This window comes from Pelobates fuscus, chromosome 2 (genome assembly GCF_036172605.1).
Source record: "Pelobates fuscus isolate aPelFus1 chromosome 2, aPelFus1.pri, whole genome shotgun sequence".
Lineage (NCBI taxonomy): Eukaryota > Metazoa > Chordata > Amphibia > Anura > Pelobatidae > Pelobates > Pelobates fuscus.
Window position 1 is genome coordinate 333,585,564 of NC_086318.1, and position 22,844 is coordinate 333,608,407.

At 41.0% G+C, this 22,844-nt stretch overlaps 1 protein-coding gene across 3 annotated transcripts in view; it reads right to left on the reverse strand.

The window, feature by feature from the left end:
• MAP3K7 (mitogen-activated protein kinase kinase kinase 7) overlaps positions 1–22,844 on the reverse strand; it is a 46,516-nt gene that overhangs the window by 20,583 nt on the left and 3,089 nt on the right. For all 3 annotated transcript variants that reach the window (XM_063443575.1, XM_063443574.1, XM_063443573.1), the window contains exons 2-8: positions 12,273–12,383; positions 11,842–11,907; positions 10,099–10,144; positions 8,027–8,165; positions 5,444–5,568; positions 4,117–4,245; positions 2,427–2,557 (exon numbers count right to left, since the gene is read on the reverse strand). In XM_063443575.1, the coding sequence (XP_063299645.1) occupies positions 2,427–2,557; positions 4,117–4,245; positions 5,444–5,568; positions 8,027–8,165; positions 10,099–10,144; positions 11,842–11,907; positions 12,273–12,383 (747 nt within the window). The remainder of the gene's footprint in view (positions 1–2,426; positions 2,558–4,116; positions 4,246–5,443; positions 5,569–8,026; positions 8,166–10,098; positions 10,145–11,841; positions 11,908–12,272; positions 12,384–22,844) is intronic.

Sequence of the window (22,844 nt, forward strand, 5' to 3'; positions counted from 1 at the left end):
TATAATATATATATATATATATATATATATATATATATATATATATATATATATATATATATTAGACTCACTTTCCTCATTTGGTGTTCTTATTTTACATATGTATCCAAATATTGAATCTCTCCCCAAGACAGCATACAGACACCAACAAGTCGCCAATCCATTCGTAGCGGCGACAATGCAGATCTGGCACAGACAAGGCACAAAACAATACCCGACGACAGACCCAGGCCCGCTGCTACCACTCAAAGGCAACCCAGACTTCCTGGCAGGAGACCTTGGCCCCACACCGAGCCCGGTGGGACATACAACACCAACCCACATGACAGATGTCCTCACACGCCCGTTTGACGTCCGCCCACTGAACAAACTCTTCCCGGACTGACCGCTCACCTTTTCCCACACACTGGCAAGAGCTCAAATCGCCCAATACGCCAGATCAATCTCGCAAAAACCATCCCTATTGAGAGAGCTCACACAATTCGAACTCCTTTGCACGCAAGACAAAGAAACGCCCAGAGCTTTCTCACACATATACGCAATACTGGTCACAAGCAGATACTTACTAGCCCCCACATGCATCAGGAACTGGAAGGAGGACCTGGACGAGAACATGACAGAGGCAGATTGGGATAAAAGCATCACCCTGATACAGAAAACACCAAGTTCAGCACGCCTCCAGGAAAACTCATTCAAGATACTTACCAGATGGTACCGGACACCAACAGTTCTACACACCAGGAACCCAGAAATCCAGGACACATGCTGGAGATGCGAGGAGGAGACGGGCACATTTCTCCACGTTTGGTGGACCTGCCCCGCATTCGACCCTTCTGGGACGCAATACAGTGACGGACGAACTACCACCACGGTCACCGGCTACCTTCCTCCTTCACCATGCCCACGCGGACATACACCAAATTGGTTATCCCTCGACTCCTCAATGCAGCCAAGGCCACAATCCCCATCTATTGGAAGCAGACCAATACACCCCCGATAGCCCGCTGGGTGGAAGAGGTAGAAGCCACAAAGAAATTCAAGGATGTGAAGGCGAACACCCCGCAAAACAGGGACTGATACACCAAACGGCGGTTCCACTGGACACAACTAATTACACCAACCGCCTTCCAACACCGAATAGCCACACCATAACCAGAGACGAGGAAAGTCAAGACCTCAGAATAGATAGAACGAACGGGAGACAGCAGGGCGCAACGAGCCGGGGTTACGGCGGGAGACACGACCACTACACAAGACACCCTGGACAAGCACCACACACACAAAGCGCACCATCCTACAGAGACGGACGCCACATCGAGGATACACACACGGACAGGCACAATAAACTTACAAAAAAAAAAACGCACCCAGACCGCACAGCAGAAGCAACTCAACGCGGAGGAACCACCAAAGCTGATAAACCACAACAATAAAATACACCACACACACATACACCACCAATCAGAACCAGCAGAGCGTGACTCGGATACCCAAAGACAGTGGAACAGATACCTACATACACGACACCACAAAAGTAAAAGGGAAGACCTTTATGAAAATAGAAACAAACACACAGAGACTAGTTTCGCTGTAAATGACTGGGACACTGAAATGCTATACCTCTGCGTAGGCAACTTAAAGCGTAAACACCCAAATAAATAAACCCAAGCCTCTGCGAAGGCAACTACCCGCTCAGGCATGTTAGATACCCAACACAAAATGTGACTCCAATAAAAATATATTCAACGCAAACACACAGCTAAAACTATATCTACCTGTTGTAAAACCAATAACTTAATAAACTTGCCTCTGCGCAGGCAACAGCCCGCATAAGTACAAATGTAATGTCAACTATGCCTCTGCGCAGGCACCAACCCGCTTAAAAACAAATACGTTTGCATTGGAATTTATGTTGTGAATCCAATAAACATATTTAATCTCATATTTGTTATATGATGTTATCAAGATTTGTTACAATTTCATTTTACTTTTGAAAACAAACTTTTTTTTTTTTTTTAAATAAATGTATAAAAAAAACAACCTAGATAATCTGTAAACTCGATTGAGTCATTGAACAATTTGCATCATCTGGCAATTATAGTACTACACTTGCACAGTAGAGTGCTGTCATGTAAACAATCCTTACACTAAATAAAGCAGGTGAAACCAGAGGGTCACCAATCACTGCCCCACTCTCTTCTTTTGCCTTTAATGAGGCCAATTATTGAAACATGTTTTTCTGGTTTTAAAAGAAAGGAAATGTTTGGACCATGCATCAATGTTGAGGAGAGATTTAACACTTTCACTATATCCATTTATTTTCAAACCCCCTTCCTAAGTATAAATGTAAAAGACAAATGCTATGGGAAAGAAAAGAAAAATATAGCATTCAACCCAAACAAACTACAAGGCATTAAATGACATACCTGCATAAGATGTGTCATTATCTTGACTATTTCCTCCATGGAAGGTCGTTGTGGGGGATCTTTTGACCAACACAGAGTCATTAAACTTTCAATGGGCTTAGGTAAATTTTTAATTAACGGTGGCCGAGTACCTGGGAATTCATAAAAAGAGCTAATTAAGTAGATGAATTAAATCATAGATGAACACAACTGTAGCCTTTGGAAATAATTAAATCACAAAAGTGGCTTTACAAGTTTTGACATATTAAAAATCATGGCTAATCATCAACTATAGCAAACACTAAGACCCTTATTTAACAGTTACCTTTTATCCTACCCTAGCATGGCAAGTGTTTAAAAATGTAAGAAATTTGATAATTTTGTAATCGGAGGAATACACATTTTAAAAAGACATTTCAGGCACCAACTTAAGTAGATTTTGACCTTGAATTCATGCTATGTTTGTTTACATTCAAAACCAACTAAATGAATAAAAAAAAAATGCAGCTTTCTAAAGATCAGGTTCATTTGTTTTTACTTTTTGGGGGGATATTTCCAGACATTCCGAAAAGAAAAAAAACAAAAAAAAAACTTGTATACATATAATGGACTCGCACTTTATCACTTTAGTTTTTTTTTTCTGTAAGACATTTGTTTCTTCCAAGCAATGTTACCTACATGTACATATTCATCCAAATATTCAGCCTTACATTTGTTAGAAGGCGTTATCAAGATATAGGTTATACTTTTATTTTATTGTTAAAAACATTGTACTAAATGAAAGGGTTACTCCAAGCATTAGAACCACTGCAGCCTAATGTAGTGGTTATGATTCGTGGAGTGCCCTGATGCCGTTCCCCTGTAATGGTGAGAACAGCTTGGCATCTTACCTGGGTCATGCTGCGCCCAGAGCACGGTTAGCATGCCAGGAGACATGCATCCTCCAGCGGCTATCCATGCGATCTATGTATGTGCAGCGTTTCTTACTGCACATCCAAAATCAAACCACTGGCGTTAAACGGACTCATCGGAGGTTAAAACATAATATAATGAAAATATATTATGGGAACGACAACATTTTATAAGCATATGGTACGTATAATGCTCCTTTCTTATATTAAGCATATTCAATTATATAGTGAGCGCTCAACCTTAAAATGGTTGATAGTGTGGTGAATGGGTGCTGGGTGTTTAGATGCCACTTGAGGAAGGCTAGACGCTGAAACGTTGAGGTTGCTTTATCTCCTGCTCTGGGTTAGTATGCCTGTATTGCAATGGGTTTGTGGATTTCATTAACTGAGCACTTTTCTTTGTATCGGATATGTATATAGATAGGTCATTTATGGTCTACATGCCTATATTGCTGTTTGCACTTTCTGTGTAAAAATTTTATTAAATCACTGAATGAATAAAACTTTTTTATGTGCAAGTGTAATCTGGTGTGCTTTGGGTTATTCTCTTTTATATTAAGCAGACATATGTTGGTAGTGGATCAATATTTTAGTCCTCACTAAAGACTTTTCTCAAGAAAGTTTAATTGTGAGTGAAACCTGACATATATTGCTATACAGTAACCAGCAGGAAGAATGTTGTATTTTAGAACAGGGAAAGCGAGGTACAAAAGGTGGATATAGGATGCAATTACAAGCATGGTTTGCTGAAGCATTTCAATTAGAAAATATAGATTTCCAACAGAATGTGTTTAACTCACCATTATGAACGGCCCACATTATCCGGAAAGCAGGACCACCGATTTCATCAAACGGTTTTCTCCTGGTTATTACTTCCCAAAGGATGATACCCCAACTAAACACATCACACTTCTCACTGTAATTGCTACCTAATGCAAATAAAATTAAATATGTCTCACTATTCATCATTCACTGCTATTCTGAAACAGGTTTTGTATTTGTGACTATTACAAAAAAAAAAAAAAACTTTTAAATAACGTAAATACATCAGGAAAACAATTGGTGGCTTCATGTGCTAAGAAATGGAGACGAGGAAAGATGTAAAAACAGAGGAGTGACAGCTGTAGGTAAGTATTTGTCATGGCAAGTTGAAGACAAAAATCTGTTACATTATATCTAAAGCAGTGGAAAAATAATGGAGTGGAACCTTTTTGGTATTGCAGATATCAGATTATACAGAAGTTTTACCCCATCCTATGTGATGAGTGGAACTGCTGCTGGGGGATAACCTACTTATCCTAAAAACCTTCACATGACAGGACATAAGATCAGACTCCACAAACTATTATGAGGTGCTCGTCAGTAACACAATACGTAAAGTAATAGAGGTCCAGGCACTCCTTGGTTCAAGACAGGCACTTTATTATGTTGTGGTTCCTAATAAAGTGCCCGTCTTGAACCAAGGAGTGCCTGGACCTCTATTACTTTACTAATGTTTGGAAATCTGGTGTTTGATTCCGGCTCAGCAAGCACCCTGGCTTAGATTTGTGGAAGTGAGTGCAGTTCCACATATACTATTCAAATAACACAATATGTGTCCAAACTAGTGGACTTTCTCGGTGTAAAATAAATAAATAGTGGCAGGCTTATGCAGTGTAACACTAACTAAATCTCAATTAATTTTGTCAAGTCAGGATAAATAAACAAAATAATTATTACACTTTGTGAACGCGTGGGATTTTGTGTGTGTGTGTATATACACATACATATACACACACGCCTATTTATCCACATGCTTATGGGAGATTTTCAGTAAAGCAAAGTAGCCACATGACATGCGCACTGTGACAAAATGTACTGATAAGCTGCATTTGCTTTGACTATCCGGCTCCCTTCCATGTTGCTGGGGAGTATATATATATATATATATATATATATATATACATAAACAAACAATCACAAAACACTTGCAGTGTTGTACAAAAACAAAACACAATGGACAATTACTTTGGTCAAAAATTAGACTAAAATGCATAAGGTGCATATTGTGTATTTATGAACACATATGTCAAATTTCACTATCCAATTATAAAAGAGCAATAAAGCCAATATAAAACAATAATTTACCTTCAAAAACCTCTGGCGCCATCCAAGCAGCACTCCCTTTATTGTTAGTCATGTGTGTCTGGATATCACAGGCTGTACCAAAGTCACATATCTTCAGAACTGTGCCTCCAGCCACTAGTAGCAAGCTATAAAACAAGGAACAAGTGATAGTTAGGAGAGTTGACTGAATTAGTTTTCAACCACATGTGCCAATGGCATTTTATGCTGACATCACATTCTGGTTTCTACGGTTAATTTATATAAATTTCCAATTGCCACTAGCGAGTGAAAATTTAGCAATGCAAGTAGAAATTAATTGCTGGTGAGTATGCTGTGGCCTTGTAACTCAAGGCGTGGCTTGCAGCATGTTTTAAGGTGTGTGTGTATATATATTCACACACATACATATTCTACATATTCAGCTCTATAAGGCTTCACTTATTAAATGTGTGAGACATTTGAAAGACCAGACAATGTTCCTAAGGGGTTAAGCCATTTCACTATACTCTAATAGCACAGGTTTTTAAAATTTAAAAACAAAAAGCTTGAATAAAAGATATTTACAATTAATTTGCTCAGAATTGTGTATAGTACACAAGTATCTATCTGCATCTTATTTATGTGAAGATCTACTTCATGTAGAGAAGAAAATGAGCTTGGAATAGAAAATTATGCAAAGCTATCAGCCTGTGGCACTGCTGAGGTGTTATGGAAGACCAGGATGCTTTAATAGCAGCCTTCTGCATTGTTCGGTCTCCTGTCTCATCTTTCTCTTGGCAATGCCCCATAGAGTCTTTATGAGGTTCAGGTCAGGCGAGTTTGCTGGCCAATCAAGCACAGTAATCCCACGGTCATTGAACCAGGCTTTGGTGCTTTTGGCAGTGGCTTCTGCTGGAAAATGAAGTCAGCATTCCCATAAAGCTCGTCTGCGGAAGGAAGCATAAAGTGCTCCAAAATCTCCTGGTAGACGGCTGCGTTGACCCTGGACTTAATGAAGCACAGTGGACCAACACCAGCAGATGACATGGCTCCCCAAATCAACACAGACTGTGGAAACTTCACACTGGACTTCAAGCATCTTGCAGTGTGTGCCTCTCCATTCTTCCTCCAGACTCTGGACCACGTCTGTTTTTCTTTAGCCCAGGTAAGACGCTTCTGACGTTGTTTGTTGTTCAGGAGCGGCTTGACAAGAGGAATCCGATATCTGAAGCCCATGTCCAGGATCCGTCTGTGTGTGGTGGCTCTTGATGACTCCAGCCTCAGTCCACATTTGAATGGCCTTTTCCTGACAATCCTCTCCAGGCTGCGGTCATCCCTGCTGCTTATGTACCTTTTTCTTCCACATGACATTCTATTGTGCTTTGACACAGCACTTTGGGAACATCCATCTTCCTTCGCAATTACCTTTTCAGGCTTTCCCTCCTTATGGAGGGTGTCAATGATGGTTTTCTGCACAACTGTCAGGTCAGCAGTATCCCCCATGATTGTGATTCCTACTGAACCAGACAGAGACCATTTAAAGGCTCAGAAACCCTTTGCAGGTGTTATGGCTTACTTAGCTTACTTAGAGTGGGACACTGTGAGCCTAGAATATTGCACCTTTTCACAATATTCTAATTTACTGAGCTTGTGGATTTGGGGTTTTCATGAGCTGTAAGCCATATCATCGCACTTATGACAAATCACGGCTTGAACTATCTTGCTTTGCATGTAATGCGTCTATCTCATATATTAGTTTCCCCTTTACGTTGCATTACTGAAATAAATGAACTTTTGCACGATATTCTAATTTTTCGAGTATCACCTGTATTGTGCTTAAAAAAACATAGCAAGCATATTTGCCCTTTCAGAAGGAACTTAAGTAAGCAAAAACATAATGCTGATTTAGTTTAATGTGTTAAATTGACAGTAAACACCAATAGCTTAATGAATCCGTTTTGATGTGTCAATCATGCCCCTGTAGTTTTCAATCATTTTAAATATGCCACAACTTATATATTCTCCCTACACACTCACCGGGGCTAAAATTTCACTCGACAATGGCAAGTAGCTTATAGAAATGTTGAGCACAGGCTAACAGCACCCCTTCACCACATAACTCATTGGAGGAAATAGCTTTCTTTTTGTGACATTTGTGGGTTTTAAGCATAAGCCACTTATTACTAGCCGTGGTGGAGGGGGTCCTTAAGGAGTTAAAGATACCAAAAGGAACACTCCGAACACCATAAACCCTATAGTGCAGTTTGAAGTGTTGCTTTAACCCCTTAAGGACCAAACTTCTGGAATAAAAGGGAATCATGACATGTCACACATGGCATGTGTCCTTAAGGGGTTAAGAGCATCCATGTTATAACAATCGTGCTGCCCTTCTAACGAGAACTTAGCAATATTAAATTAGCAATAAAATAAATAATTCTTACTAGCAATTTACAACCAAGGTTTAGAATAATATTAGAAATCATTCTTTTGTATTATACTTGTTAAAGGTTACTCTGTTTATGGTCAGAAAACACAACAAAACTGCCGTTTGGCTAGCGCTGGGATGCAAAACAGAAAATCTATTAAAAAGGGGAAGAAGCCTTTAAATGGTAAACAGCTACTTACTTTGGTGGCTTAAGGTCCCTGTGAATTAGAGCCTTTGGTTTCATGCTGTGCAGATATGCAACTCCTTGGGCACATTGTAAACACCAACTCATTGCATGGGCAGCTGTGTAGTAAGGCAATGGCTCAGCACCATGCAGGACTGCATAACAAGGCAAGAAGAGGAGAAAAAGATCAAATGCATGGCAGACTACAAAGGTGAATAAATTAAACAGAAATGCACTATAAAGCATTGTAAGAAATTGTACATGTAAACCCTTTAATGGACACTCCAGACCTCTTAAAGGGACACTATAGTCACCAGAACAACTAAAGCTTATTGTATTTGTTCTGGTGAGTAGAATCATCCGGTCCTGCTCCTTCCTGATAGTTTAGCTTAATGGAGCTAAACAAGAGACAGGCAAGTGCCCAGAACACATGCCTTGCAAAGAATTCTAATTGAGCTGCATTATGAAGTCCATGATCAGACGACTACAGTAAACCTGGGTCTGGGGAAGAAGGCACAGCTTCCAAATGCTGAAGCTTTTGCAAGTCGCTCTTGATATAGCCCCCCCTCCCAAAAAATGCATGTTTTCACAAAATAGTGAGGTTTTATTATTTGTATTTTGGCAGTGGAGTGAGCAATCCTCTTCTCTCTGTATAAAAATCCAGGTTCACATTTGATGGAAGAAGGAAGCTTTTGGCATTATTTATGAAATACAGGATGTGGGTGGCGGGGTTAAAAAGGAAAGAGGAGATCCCTATTTTTCATCTACAAGCAGCCAAGTACACATTTATAATGATCCAATGAGGAAGCAAATCAGGATGTTTCGTAGCAATCCGAGCACATTCAATAATAATGAAAGAGTTCTGAAGTACATGTATGCCTCCCCCTCTCTTTGTAGAAAATCTTACATGTGGTGTATAAATAAACCTTACATCCTCCCATAAATATTAAATTCAAAATTAGAAACATTGGACGAATACAGCCATCAACATTTTCTAGAGAAAACTACTAGAACTTTGAACAACTCCAGAACTTCTTAAATATTATATTTTACATAATACATGTAAACACACACCAACTCATGTACATTAATGCAAGAAGAACATGGACATCTGTGCTTCGAACAGGTTATTAGATCGTGGATATTAATAGGGAACTATTATTGCTGCCTCCAATTTTTTTTTTGTTAACCCCTTAAGGACACATGACGTGTCTGACACGTCATGATTCCCTTTTATTCCAGAAGTTTGGTCCTTAAGGGGTTAAAGCATTTCCTGTAAATATTGGAACGTTGCAGTAGGGATTTGCTTTCATGCAGCAAAAAGGATATATTAGTTTGGTCTGCATGGATGCTGGATAGCAGAAAGAGCTTTCAGTCATCAATTTCATTCATCCCCAAATGTGTTTAATGGGGGTTGTGTTTGTGGCACATTGCAAGACTTTCTACAATCAATTTCTATATTGAAATATTTGGGTAGAAAATCCCTGTCTTTGTATTCTAGAAAAGGAACATCCTCAAATTTGTGCTCCAAAAGATTTAATCGTGGAATCAAATGAATGAGAACTTTAGCGGACTTATACTTTTGTGACATGTGAAAAGAAAGACAGTTTTTAACAATTCTTGATTTACACTATCATTATCTATTGAAGAGCATCTGTCGAATCTGAAATCATTGGGGTTGTTGCTTGTTAAAGCATTGTTCACCAATCAAGAGAACATATTTCTATTATTCCAGATTACGACTACTGACGGAAGCTTGGCATTACTTCGTGATCACAGGTGTAGGCTAGGCCATGGAAAATCATTTTGTGAAGATATCAGTTTTTAAGCAGAATTTTTATGTTCTACATTTAAAAAAAAATGGTCTTAGGAACCTCACTTACAGTCAACTAGGACATGGACAAAAAATGTGACAGGTTGCAAAGATGACATCCTTTGACAGTCAACTGCCACTGCTTGTATATGGAGATTGCAATACCCATGTGAGTAGGTGAAATAGCTGTATCCCTATAATTTTGGGCAGTGTGTGATTGGGTGCATTCATATTTAGACAGAAATATCTATACATGATAGACCGTTTTATCTAACCATTGTATAATGAGCCTCCTTCTGCATATTCCATAACAAGACATACCTAAAAAACAAACAAAAAAAAAAAAAAATTATTTTTGAATTCATCTATACAAAACACATTTTATTATAAACCTGTAGATATGGTCTTCTGTTAAGAATTCACAACTGAAGTTATTATATATCAACCCACTATATGAGTACTAATGGTCACTCCTCAAAGTCGTGGCTGCCTGATGGAGGATCATTTTAATGGTAGCTCTTTAACCCCTTCAATACCAAGCAATTTGCAAATAAAAAAATAAACTAAAAAAAACAAACAAAAAAAAAAAAAACAGAACCCCCCATTGTTTTCTCTGTGTTCTAATTAGTAGTCTTTCCATTGAATAATGTGCTACCTAAGCATACTGAAGAACAAAAACAAAAAAAAATATATTTTTTTGGACAGGAAATTAACCAAGTAATGAAGTTAGTTGAGAAAACTTTAGTAACTAAATAACATTTCTGCACATGTAAAACAACATTTTGTCCCTACATATTCCAATAATTCACTCACACTGGTCCCATACATTCCCAGTTTATGTTGTTGCACTTTGGACACGCACACACTGACAGGCACTGACACAAGTTATCTCCTTATATACAGAGCTGTGCTGGTAGAGCAAAATAGTCGGTAAGCAGCTCTGTGAGTAGATGCCCAGACATTATACAGAGATAGATCATCACTGTGTTTAATGTCTGGACACATGCTACTAGAATTTCCAGCACAGTGCCAAGCAACGAACCGGACTGATTACTTATCATGGCACTAATCAGCCACAACATTAAAACCACTGACCGGTGAAGTGAATAAAGTTGTTTATATCATTACAATGCCACTTGTGAGGGGGTGGGATATATTATGCAGCAAATGAACAGTTAGTTCTTGAACGTCATGTGTTGGAAACAGGAAAAAAAAATATTGGAAAGCGAAAAGATCTGAGTGACTTTAACAAGGGCCAAATCGTGATGGCTAGACAATTGGGTCAGAGCATCTTCAAAACGACAAGTCTTGTGGGGGTGTACCTCGTTTGCAGTTGTTAGTACCTACCAACAGTGGTGCATGGAAGGACAACAGTTTAACAGGTGTCAGGGTCATGTACACTCAAGGCCCATTGATGCACATGGGGAGCAAAGGATAGCCCAACTGTTCTGATCACACAGAAGAACTACTGCAGCTCAAATTGCTGTGTCAGAACACACAGTGAATCGCCATCGGCTGCTTTAACTTACAAAAGGACAGCTGCTACAGCTCTCACCTTATCGCTTCATGTTCCTGCTCCTCCTCTAGGACAGAGCTGACGTAAAGAGAAAGGGACCATAAAGAGAGTAAATTGAGGCTAGTTCATTGAATCGACAGACACAGAAAAGTTCAAATGAAGGGCACTGTAAACAGAGACTAAGTCTCTGAAAGATTGCATTGAGGCTTCCTGTGTCACTGCTCTTTGAAAATTATGCCAAGATTGCAGTCAGAGCTCAAACTAAATTAGTTTGCAATAAACTCATTTAATTTGCAATTATGTATACACAATTTTCGGGTATGGGTGCATACACAAATCACGGCACAAAGTGTGGAGTCTATGGAGGAGATGAACAAGCCTCACCTCAGATGAAAGATGTGCAAGATGTTAAACTATTAACGTAGGCCTTTTTAAAACTTTTTACACAATGTAAAAATGCAATTTTCTTATAAAAAAAAAACAAAACACAAAGAGAACTTACTGGATTTAGGCATGCTCCATACAATTTTACAATATTTGGATGGTTCACACGTGACAACTGCCGGAGCTGAAAAATGAAACAATGTTTGGTTGTGGGAGCTTCTACTGCAACTGTAATGAGATTTTTATATTTTCACGTACACTGTTTGATGATGGGAAGTAAACATAACAAGTCCTTTCAGTTAGCACAGATTGTAATGAGTCCCAATTATTTAAATTCAATTGCAAATAGGAGGGTGATGAGAACATAAAACTCAGCCTCCGATGTCCATTTGGTGGCATACTAGGCCTATGGGCAGCATATCTGTAGTCTTTACCGCTATGCCGATATAATGACATAAAAGGTTAATTAAACCAAGAGAGGAGAAAAAAAGCCAAACTGGAAAATTACATTTTTATTTTTTTTTGGAAAAAACCTGTGACAATTAATACCTCAACTATAAAAGCTTTCCTTTCTGATTCGCTTTCGATTTGCTTGATAGCCACATCTTTTCCTCGCCATTTTGCTTTACAAACAACACCAAAGGTTCCTCGTCCAACAACCTGTTTAAATACAAGGACATTTGAAAATTTTAAACTGCAATAAACAAAATAGAAAAACTATAATTCTTTATAAAAAAAAAAATAATAAAAAGGAGCACATGACTTGCAGTACATTATCAATACTTGTTTGTAGGGGAAATTACAAAGAAACATAAGGTATATACCGTATATACTCGAGTATAAGCCGACCCGAATATAAGCCGAGGCCCCTAATTTTTCCCCAAAAAACTGGGAAAACTTATTGACTCGAGTATAAGATTAGGGTGGGAAATGCAGCAGCTACTGGTAAATTTCTAAATAAAATTAGATCCTAAAAAAAATATATTAATTGAATATTTATTTACAGTGTGTGTATAATGAATGCAGTGTGTGTGTATGAGTGCAGCGCGTGTGTGTATGAGTGCAGCGCGTGTGTGTATGAGTGCAGCGCGTGTGTGTATGAGTGCAGCGCGTGTGTGTATGAGTGCAGCGCGTGTGTGTATGAGTGCAGCGCGTGTGTGTATGAGTGCAGCGCGTGTGTGTATGAGTGCAGCGCGTGTGTGTATGAGTGCAGCGCGTGTGTGTATGAGTGCAGCGCGTGTGTGTATGAGTGCAGCGCGTGTGTGTATGAGTGCAGCGCGTGTGTGTATGAGTGCAGCGCGTGTGTGTATGAGTGCAGCGCGTGTGTGTATGAGTGCAGCGCGTGTGTGTATGAGTGCAGCGCGTGTGTGTATGAGTGCAGTGTGTGTGTGTGTATGAGTGCAGTGTGTGTGTGTATGAATGCAGTGTGTGTGTGTATGAATGCAGTGTGTGTGTGTATGAATGCAGTGTGTGTGAGTGCAGTGTGTGTATGAGTGCAGTGTGTGTATGAGTGCAGTGTGTGTATGAATGCAGTGTATGAATGCAGTGTGTGCAGGGCCGGTGCAAGGATATTTGCCCCCCCCCCCCCCCCCCATATGTCCTGACCTCCCCTCCTCCTCCCTCAGTGGTCCTTACCTCCCCACCCCCGTGTTCCTTCACCCCCCTCCCCCAGTGGTCCTTACTTCCCCCTCCCCTCCCCTAGTGGTCCTTATCCCCCCCTTCCTCCCATAGTGGTCCTTATCCCCCCCTTCCTCCCATAGTGGTCCTTATCCCCCCCTTCCTCCCATAGTGGTCCTTATCCCCCTCCCTCCCATAGTGGTCCTTATCCCCCTCCCTCCCATAGTGGTCCTTATCCCCCCCTCCCTCCCATAGTGTTCCTTTTCTCCCCCCCTCCCTCCCATAGTGGTCCTTATCCCACCCCCCTGCCTCCGATAGTGGTCCTTATCCCCCCCCTCCCTCCCATAGTGGTCCTTATCCCCCCCCTCCCTCCCATAGTGGTCCTTATCCCCCCCCTCCCTCCCATAGTGGTCCTTATCCCCCCCTCCCTCCCATAGTGGTCCTTATCCCCCCTCCCTCCCATAGCGGTCCTTATCCCCCCTCCCTCCCATAGTGGTCCTTATCCCCCCCCTCCCTCCCATAGTGGTCCGTATCCCCCCCCTCCCTCCCATAGTGGTCCTTATACCCCCCCTCCCTCCCATAGTGGTCCGTATCCCCCCCCTCCCTCCCATAGTGGTCCTTATACCCCCCCTCCCTCCCATAGTGGTCCTTATACCCCCCCCTCCCTCCCATAGCGGTCCTTATCCCCCCTCCCTCCCATAGCGGTCCTTATACCCCCCCTCCCTCCCATAGTGGTCCTTATACCCCCCCCTCCCTCCCATAGCGGTCCTTATCCCCCCTCCCTCCCATAGCGGTCCTTATACCCCCCTCCCTCCCATAGCGGTCCTTATACCCCCCTCCCTCCCATAGTGGTCCTTATCCCACCCCCTCCCTCCAATAGTGGTCCTTATCCCACCCCCTCCCTCCAATAGTGGTCCTTATCCCACCCCCTCCCTCCAATAGTGGTCCTTATCCCCCCCCTCCCTCCCATTGCGGTCCTTATACCCCCCCTCCCTCCCATAGTGGTCCTTATACCCCCCCTCCCTCCCATAGTGGTCCTTATCCCACCCCCTCCCTCCCATAGTGGTCCTTATACCCCCCCCCCCTCCCACAGTGGTCCTTATACCCCCTTTTTTTATTATTATTTTTTTTATTATTATTATTTTTTTTATTATTATTATTTCTTATTTTATTTTTTTTTCGTCCCCCCTCCCTGCTTGATACATGGCAGGGAGGGGGGCTCTCCTTCCCTGGTGGTCCAGTGGCAGTTCAGTGGGGGGGAGAGGGGGGCTGGCAGAGCTGTACTTACCTCTCCTGCAGCTCCTGTCAGCTCTCTCCTCCTCTGCGCCGTCCGTGCAGCTCCTCTGTCAGCTCACACTGTAAGTCTCGCGAGAGCCGCACTATGACCCCGCGGCTCTCGCGAGACTTACACTGGGAGCTGACCGAGGTGCTGAACGGACCGCGCGGAGGGGGGAGAGCTGACAGGAGCTGCAGGAAAGTTAAGTACAGCTCTGCCAGCCCCCCTCTCCCCCAGTCTGTATTATGGCAATGTAAATTGCCATAATACAGACCTTGACTCGAGTATAAGCCGAGTTGGGGTTTTTCAGCCAAAAAAATGGGCTGAAAAACTCGGCTTATACTCGAGTATATACGGTAATTAAAAGGACACTATAATCACAAGAACTACTACAGCTTATTGCATTTGCTCTGGTGAGTAGAATCATTCCCTTCAGGCTTTTTGCTGTAAAAATGGTCTTTAGAGAAAATGCAGTGTGCACATTACAGTCTAGGTATAACTACTGGCCACTCCTTAGATGGCTGCTAGAGATCCTTCCTTGGGCAGCCATTCAGTGTCTCCACCCTCTGCATGAAGACACTAAAAACTTTCCTCATACAGATGCACAGATTCAATTCATCTCTATGAGGAGAAGCTGATTGGCCAGGGCTGTGCTTGACTTGTGTTGGCTCTGCCCCTGATCTGCCTCCTTCACAGTCTCAGCCAATCCTATGTGGAAGCACAGTGATTGTCTCAGAGCACCATTTCTGATGATGTCAGTAGACAGAGGCGGTTCACAGGCAAACAGGGGCAGAACCAGGAACTGCAGACTTAAATACAAGTAAGATTTTACTATATTTAGGGAGACCAGATGGTGGTTTTAATACTATAGGGTCAGAAAAAATATATATTCAGTGTTTTTATCCCCCTGGATATCCAACATATCACACGGTATATACAAGAAACAATCAACACATATACTGCTTATCTTGATCCTGAAGAACTGTACTACTGACCCTACCAAAGAACTCTGAAGTATAGCTAACAAACACTCCACTGGGAAACAAATGTTTTCATGAATTATGAAGGTAGCTAGATACAACATTATTATTCTTCCTTTTGGCAACATTTCCAGTAAATTCACTTACTCATGAAATAGGACTTCAGTTCTATGTGATACCCCAACTGCCCTTTCCCAAGTCACAGAGAAGAGAGCAGATGGCAGTGTAGTTGAACATGCAGCATTTATACTGGAACAGAGAGCAATAGTTAGGAGTAAACTATGGTGTTCGGAATAAAAACATGTATTCTTACAGACTGCGAGGGAGCTGTGATCTTTCTGCTCTGCTTCCTCACGCGCCGCTTAATGATACCGATCCAGAATATGACGTCACTTTGGCCCTAGCATCTCTAAGCAGCACGCGAGGGAAGATCACAGCTCCCTCGCCACCTGCCTATTGTACGTGTAACAGGCTGCCCGCCGTCACTCTCCACCAGTTAGTGTTCTATCAAAAAATCCTACCCTGTGAAAACTCCCTAGCCCCGTCACTTCCGGTGACGCGGGCATAACAGAAGTGAGCCGAATCAGCTGTAGGTCAGCTTACCTGTGTGGGGCACCTGCACCGCACCAGAAAGAGGATATGGGATTGTCACAGTGCGCCGTTAGCGTGCACAGCACATGCTCTGGTACAGGAACATTGCGAGTGCAATATTAGGATTGGGTATTTTCACGGCAGTAGTGTTCATGCACTTAAATCAGCTTTGTGGTATGCATGCCCAGCACAGGGTAGGGTATTTTTACCATGCCACTGCGCATGCGCTGGACCAGACAATGCACGGCGCACTACGACAATCTTATTCCCCCTCCTGGTTGCAAGCAGACACTGCACACAGATAAGCTGACCTACAGCTGATTTGGCTCACTACAGGTGGCCCAGTGTCAACTGAAGTGATGGGAGTAGAGAATTTTTTCGGGGTAGGGTTTATTGATAGAACACCAGCCACCCACTGGACCCCAGGGAAAGCCGATCCACTCCAACTCTCCCAAAGGTAGGGAGGCTGGGTGGAATAAAACTGAATTTAAACCATATAATACTTTGTGACTGTGTGTGTCTGTGTCTCTCAGTGTGTTTGCCTGTGTATGTGTTTGTGTCAGACAGTGTATATATGTGTGTGTGTGTGTATGTTTGTCAGTAAATGTGTATGTTTAGGTGACCAACCCCCTCCGATCGAGTGGGAACGTTTTTTTTTTTTGCAATCTCTACATAGCTGGACCCTCCTTTATGGCTATGATCATCAAAGCTTGATCATCTCCGCCAATCCAAAGCTTTTCCATAAGAAAGAATTGGGAAGGTAAAAACACTGCACCAATCGGCATCTCTATGGGGAACAATCTGCAAACCGTGCGGCACTGAGATAGGAATCACTTTAGTGGTCGCCTGAGTAACTGCCACTGGAGATGTAACTAGGCTGTAATATAAGTTGATAAGGCACTGTCCTCCTAAGCCAGGGATTGTGGGTTCAAGTCCCATCTGGGGTGCACCAGGTGGTTGAACTTGAGCATGGCACTCAAATTTAGCGGCCCCCAAATGTACAGTTGGTATAGCTTGGAGGAAAGACGAGACAGGGGGGATATGATAGAAACATTTAAATACATAAAGGGAATCAACACGGTAAAGGAGGAGACCATATTTAAAAGAAGAAAAACTACCACAACAAGAGGACATAGTCAAAGGTTTAAAAATAATATCCGGAAGTATTACTTTACTGAGAGGGTAGTGGATGCATGGAATAGCCTTCTAGCTGAAGTGGTAGAGGTTAACACAGTAAAGGAGTTTAAGCATGCGTGGGATAGGCATAAGGCTATCCTAACTATAAGATAAGGCCAGGGACTAATGAAAGCATTTAGAAAATTGGGCAGACTAGATGGGCCGAACGTGTTCTTATCTGCCGTCACATTCTATGTTTCTATTTAGCATACTGCAATAAACACTGCCTTGTCTATTAAAAGGCAGTGTATACATTTGAAAGCCTGCAGGGACAGGCTATAGACACCAGCATGGTACACATTAAACCTTTTTTTCCACCAATGTGCCGATCTAGCCGTGGCTGCCACCCCTCCATGACGGAGATCATCAATCCAGATGATCTCAGGGAATCAAATGTTTTCCCATAGAAAAACATTGGGAGGCTATTGCGCATTCACAGCAAAACGTTGCGCTAATTAGCAACATCTCATAAAAATGCGTCTCTATGGGAAGTGTTCAGCATCTCCATGCAGGACTTGGAAGCACCTCTAATGGCTGTCTGAGTGATTGCCACTAGAGGTGTTCCAAAGCAGCAGTGTAAACACTGCCTTTTCCTAAGAGAAAATGCAGCATTAACATTGCTAAGCCTGCAGGGATATGCTATAGACACCAGAACCAAAACATGAAGCTGTAATGGTACAGGTGACTATAGTTTCCATTTAAATAAATTTCAATAATAAAAAAAAAAAAAAAAAAAAAAAAAAAAAAAATGTTTTCAAGCCTTCAGATTAATGGCTTACATATCATTAGTTTAGTATAGTACTTTGTTTGGTTTTTTTTTATTTAGACTATGGATGACAATCCATTGAATCCAGTGCATCTCCACTACAGGAATTAGAGGCCTGGTATCATCAATGCTATGAATTTTGTTGAAAAATGTGAAGACCTTAAATTTAAGTGGAAAGTACCTTTAGTGGTGGTCCGAGAAAAAGGACAGGGCCTTTTCACAAACACTCAAAGAGAAACACTCCAGGCACCAAAACATCATCTAAATGAAGTTGTTATGGTGTCAGGAGGCCCTCTTACATTCTGTGGTTAAACCGTTTTCGAACTGTTTAACACCAAATTTGCCTCAACCACCGGTCTCAGCCCTCCCCATGCGGCATCTGGCTTCTGAGTTGATGCTCTAAACCAATCAGTGACTCCCCATTCACTAAACTGGCTTGGAAAGAAACTTACCAGTTTAGTGAGTCACTGATTGACTTTGAGCGTCAGCTGACCATCGTCAGCCAATCCGTGCTTCCTGTAAGTGAAAATTCAGAAGCCGAATGCTGCCAGGGGGTTTGCTGAGACCAGCGCTGAATGAGAAACTTCAGGGTTAAACTGTTCGAAAATGGTTTAACCCTTGTAGGTTAGATTTCTTCAGGTAGACTCGTAGCATCATAACTTAATTTAGATTAAAGTTGTTCTGAAGCCTATACAGTCCCTTTAAATAAGATAAAGTGGCTTTGGTTCTTGGTTTCATTTAAATCACAATCACTAAATAATATATTTTTCATACATACATACATACATATACATATATATATATATATATATATATATATATATATATATATATATATATATATATATATATATATATACATAGCTGTCAAAAGCCACCTATTGTAATCAGCATTACTTTTTTGTAGAAATGGCAACAAGGTCACAGAGATAACATGCAAGATATCTTCTTTATAGTCATCTGTCAAATTACGATGTACATAGATTTCAAATGACAGAATAGATTTGCTTAATCCTGGAACTACAGACGCTGCAAGTGTGACATTGCTAAATGTCACCAATGCCAATGCATGAATTAGGGACACATGGGAAGCAACACATTTAATTTAGAATGAGCTGAATTAATTTCAAAGCAAACACACAAGAAACCGATTTTCCATCAATCCACCAGTCTGTCAAAAGACTGACTAGCAATCTTCTCATGGCTGCTAAGGATTTATATTTACATAGCCACTAAATAATTTTAAATAAATGCATTAAAAAAGTATCAATAGCTTAATTATATATTGTTTGTATAGAAAATCATAAGGATCCCAGATATTTAAAAATGTAGGCTTATTAAAGTGATTTTGGTGCATAGATGCTTTATATTTTTTACCTTTGGACAAAACCACTCCACTAGTGACCGCCAGCCTGCTGTTGTAGCTATGATACACTCTGCAATCGCATCCACCCCTTGGCTCCTGCAGTGAGCTATGGTGCATAGCTAAAGGAAGACTCCAATGGATTTTTACGTTTTTTTAAAAACAATTTAGTAGATACACCCCAAAGCAAAACATATATGCATTAATTGCTGCATTTCTTTCATTGTGGGTATATCTAAAAAAAAACATGTAAAAGCCCTGTAAAACATCTGTATGTATTTATTTTTAACCTGTTCCCAAGCATGGCCAATAGGATTTGCAAAGTGATATCAAGGCTAGACAATAATTGTTGATAAGTAGCATGGTACACATTTTATAAATGAGAATATAGTCCCTTAGAGTAGCTAAAGTACAGGTTAAATGTGAATCCAGAGAAGCAATAATACTGCATGTAACTAAAACTAATTTGAAACTATATTAAATTCAAAATCAAGGTGAGGTTCCACAAAACCAGAAGCAAGTTTAAAAAGCTATTTCAGGTCTCCCTCGTGGCGATCACAATATGGCAATAACGAGCCTGCCTTCAAGCCCAAGGCCTCATCACGGTATAATCACCGATTCCCTACAAAGCCTAGAACAAATCTTCCTGCGCTTCTGAGAGAGACAGCAAGAACGTGCTCAGGCGGACCAGACAGAGCACCAAGACATCCCAGCAACGGGTGAGCAATGCTGCAAACAGCAGGAAGTGGGCCACCCTCAGGCACAACACCTGTACAAGCACATACCGTCAACCTTCCAGGCCCACGCGGGCTGAAGGCCACATGAGCACGGACCCTTGGGCATTAACTACACAAGCGGAGGCGCTAGCACCGCAAGAAGCAGGCCCCCCGGCACTCCCACACGTGGAGGCAACTCGGACTTTATAAGACACCAGATCAGCGTTAAAAAGGATGCAGGCCTAGACACCAGCCTTGGGCTGGAGGGACAACCTCATTCACATCTGTGCAACTGCGGCCCTCAGAGGCCCGCCGACGGGCTCCAGCTGTATCCCAAAGGAGGTAATCGGATAACAGAGACAGTCACAAGCATGCAACCTCGGGTCTCTAGCACTCAACATTGTGCCCATATACACCAAACACAGACACATGGACACAACCAACCATGTTTACAACACCTGGGGCTTAAAATGACCTTGTATTCATGCTCCAGACTCCAGTGCAACGCAATTATCAGCATAGCCTAGACAAGTTATTAAATATAAAATATCCCGGTTGATTTACACGTCTAGCTAGCCAGCCTACCACTTTACCTACTAGCATACTTGCATATAGCTAGGACATGAAAGCCTGACAAGTTCATAATTATAAAATTATGCACGTTTTTCCATGTGTCTCAATGTTCTATATATGTTGATTAGCTTGTGGATTGCTGTTGGGGCACCTCAAGCATGTTGTACACTTTTGCACTGCAAAAATATAAAATGAATAAAAAAAAAAAAAAAGCTATTTCAGGCATGCCTTTGAGAGATCAGCTACACAATTACAAACACTTCATGTTGTCTAAATACAGATGTTACAGTTTGTTAACATGAGCAATATTTTTTTATTAATTTTTTTTAAGTTTACTCATGTTTTTCTCAGAAACAGAACCTCCTTTACAAAATAGAACAGTTTGTTTACAGGTCAGAATATGGCATTAAATGGAATGGTCTGCTATCATGGTAAGCTTCTCACGGAGTGGTGATTTATCCCATATAGGAAGTCAAACCTAGTGCAAGGATAGCCCCCTCCCCTCCAATAACATTCACTGCATAGTTCTATTCTAAAAAGTACCCTTAAAGGGACTATATAGGCACCCAGACCATGTCATCTCATTGAAGTGGTCCGGGTGAAGTGCAGGTCTTAACCCTGTAATGTAAAACACTGCAATTTCAGAGTTACATTGCAGTGTAAAGTCCACCTCTAGTGGCTGTCTACCAGACACTAGATTAGTTTCCTGCAAAGGAAATATGCAGGGGGCACTACAGTGTTTGTGTCAGATATACAAACATAAAACAGTAAAGGACATATCTTTGTTTTCAACAAGTCACAGTAACTCATCAAAAATAGGAAAGAAAAGACTACATCATCATAAATTATGTAAATCAATTCAAAATTCTTATACTATTAAACAGGCATACTGTAATTGTTACCAAAAAACAAGCTAAAGTGCATTTTCAGAAATAATTTAATTGTACAGCATGCACGCGGAGGAAAGCTTGTTAAAGGGACACTATAGGCATTCGGACCACTCAATGAAGGGGTCTGTGTGCAGTGCCTTGGCGTTTTGACAGTAGATGGTGCTTTTGCATCCGCAACTAATTTAGACTCATTACATGAGGACGTTGAAGGTCAGATCTGCACAATGCATGCAGCTCCCATGCTTCTCACAGAAAAACACTTCTGTTAGAAGCATTTGACTGGAGAGGAGCAGCGCTTGCCGCGCATTCACTTCTCATCCACAATCATTCATTATGCATTTGATTTGATGAAAACAATTTAAGAGGAGTAAGACAAGTGGGGACTGAATAAGAAAAGGGTTATTTTATTATAACAAAGGGGGAAAGGTCACTAAAAAAAAATAATTAACTGTAGTTTTGATTTAAAGAAGTTAAAAACTAAATATATTTTTAACTTAACAGTGCTCATTCTGCACGTAGCTTCACTTGCAAAAAAAAAATTTCTTCAAATAATTTTCAGCAAATTAATATACATGCAGCCGCTATATCTTGTGTATTTTCATGAATAAAAAAAAACAAAAAAACACTTTTGGTTGCTGAACTACATATCTCACATACACTAACTGATGAGGTAGTTATCGGAGAAGCACTGCTTTGTTACTTAATACTACAGGAGAGTCAAGATTGGCTGGGGAATTTCAGCCACTTCCTGGGTCTCTTCAGACATTGCATCAAATAATGGAATTTCAAGCATGTTTTTTACCTGCTTCATTTTTCTTTTATTACGTTAAAGAGTGTCAAGCTCCAGGCTTGAATCTTCCTTTAACATTTTAAATTGAGAAAATTAAATTCACAGTCCAAGAATAATGTAGTGGTCAGGGTGCTCTTAGGCAACAGGTGATGTCTCCTGGTTCTGGGTGAAACCATGTTTCTAATAGTTAGACCAAATTCAGGGTTCCGAGTCATTAAAACCTCTCACAATAGAGACATTTTCCCACACTATTATTTTAGCCTACAATTGAAGTCAGTTCTAGACTCCTCATAACTGCTTATTTAGAAAATTTCAATTTGTATGTGAGAAATCAGTCTTTAAAAGCTGGTATTAAATATGTAATTGTTAGATCATGTGTAGCC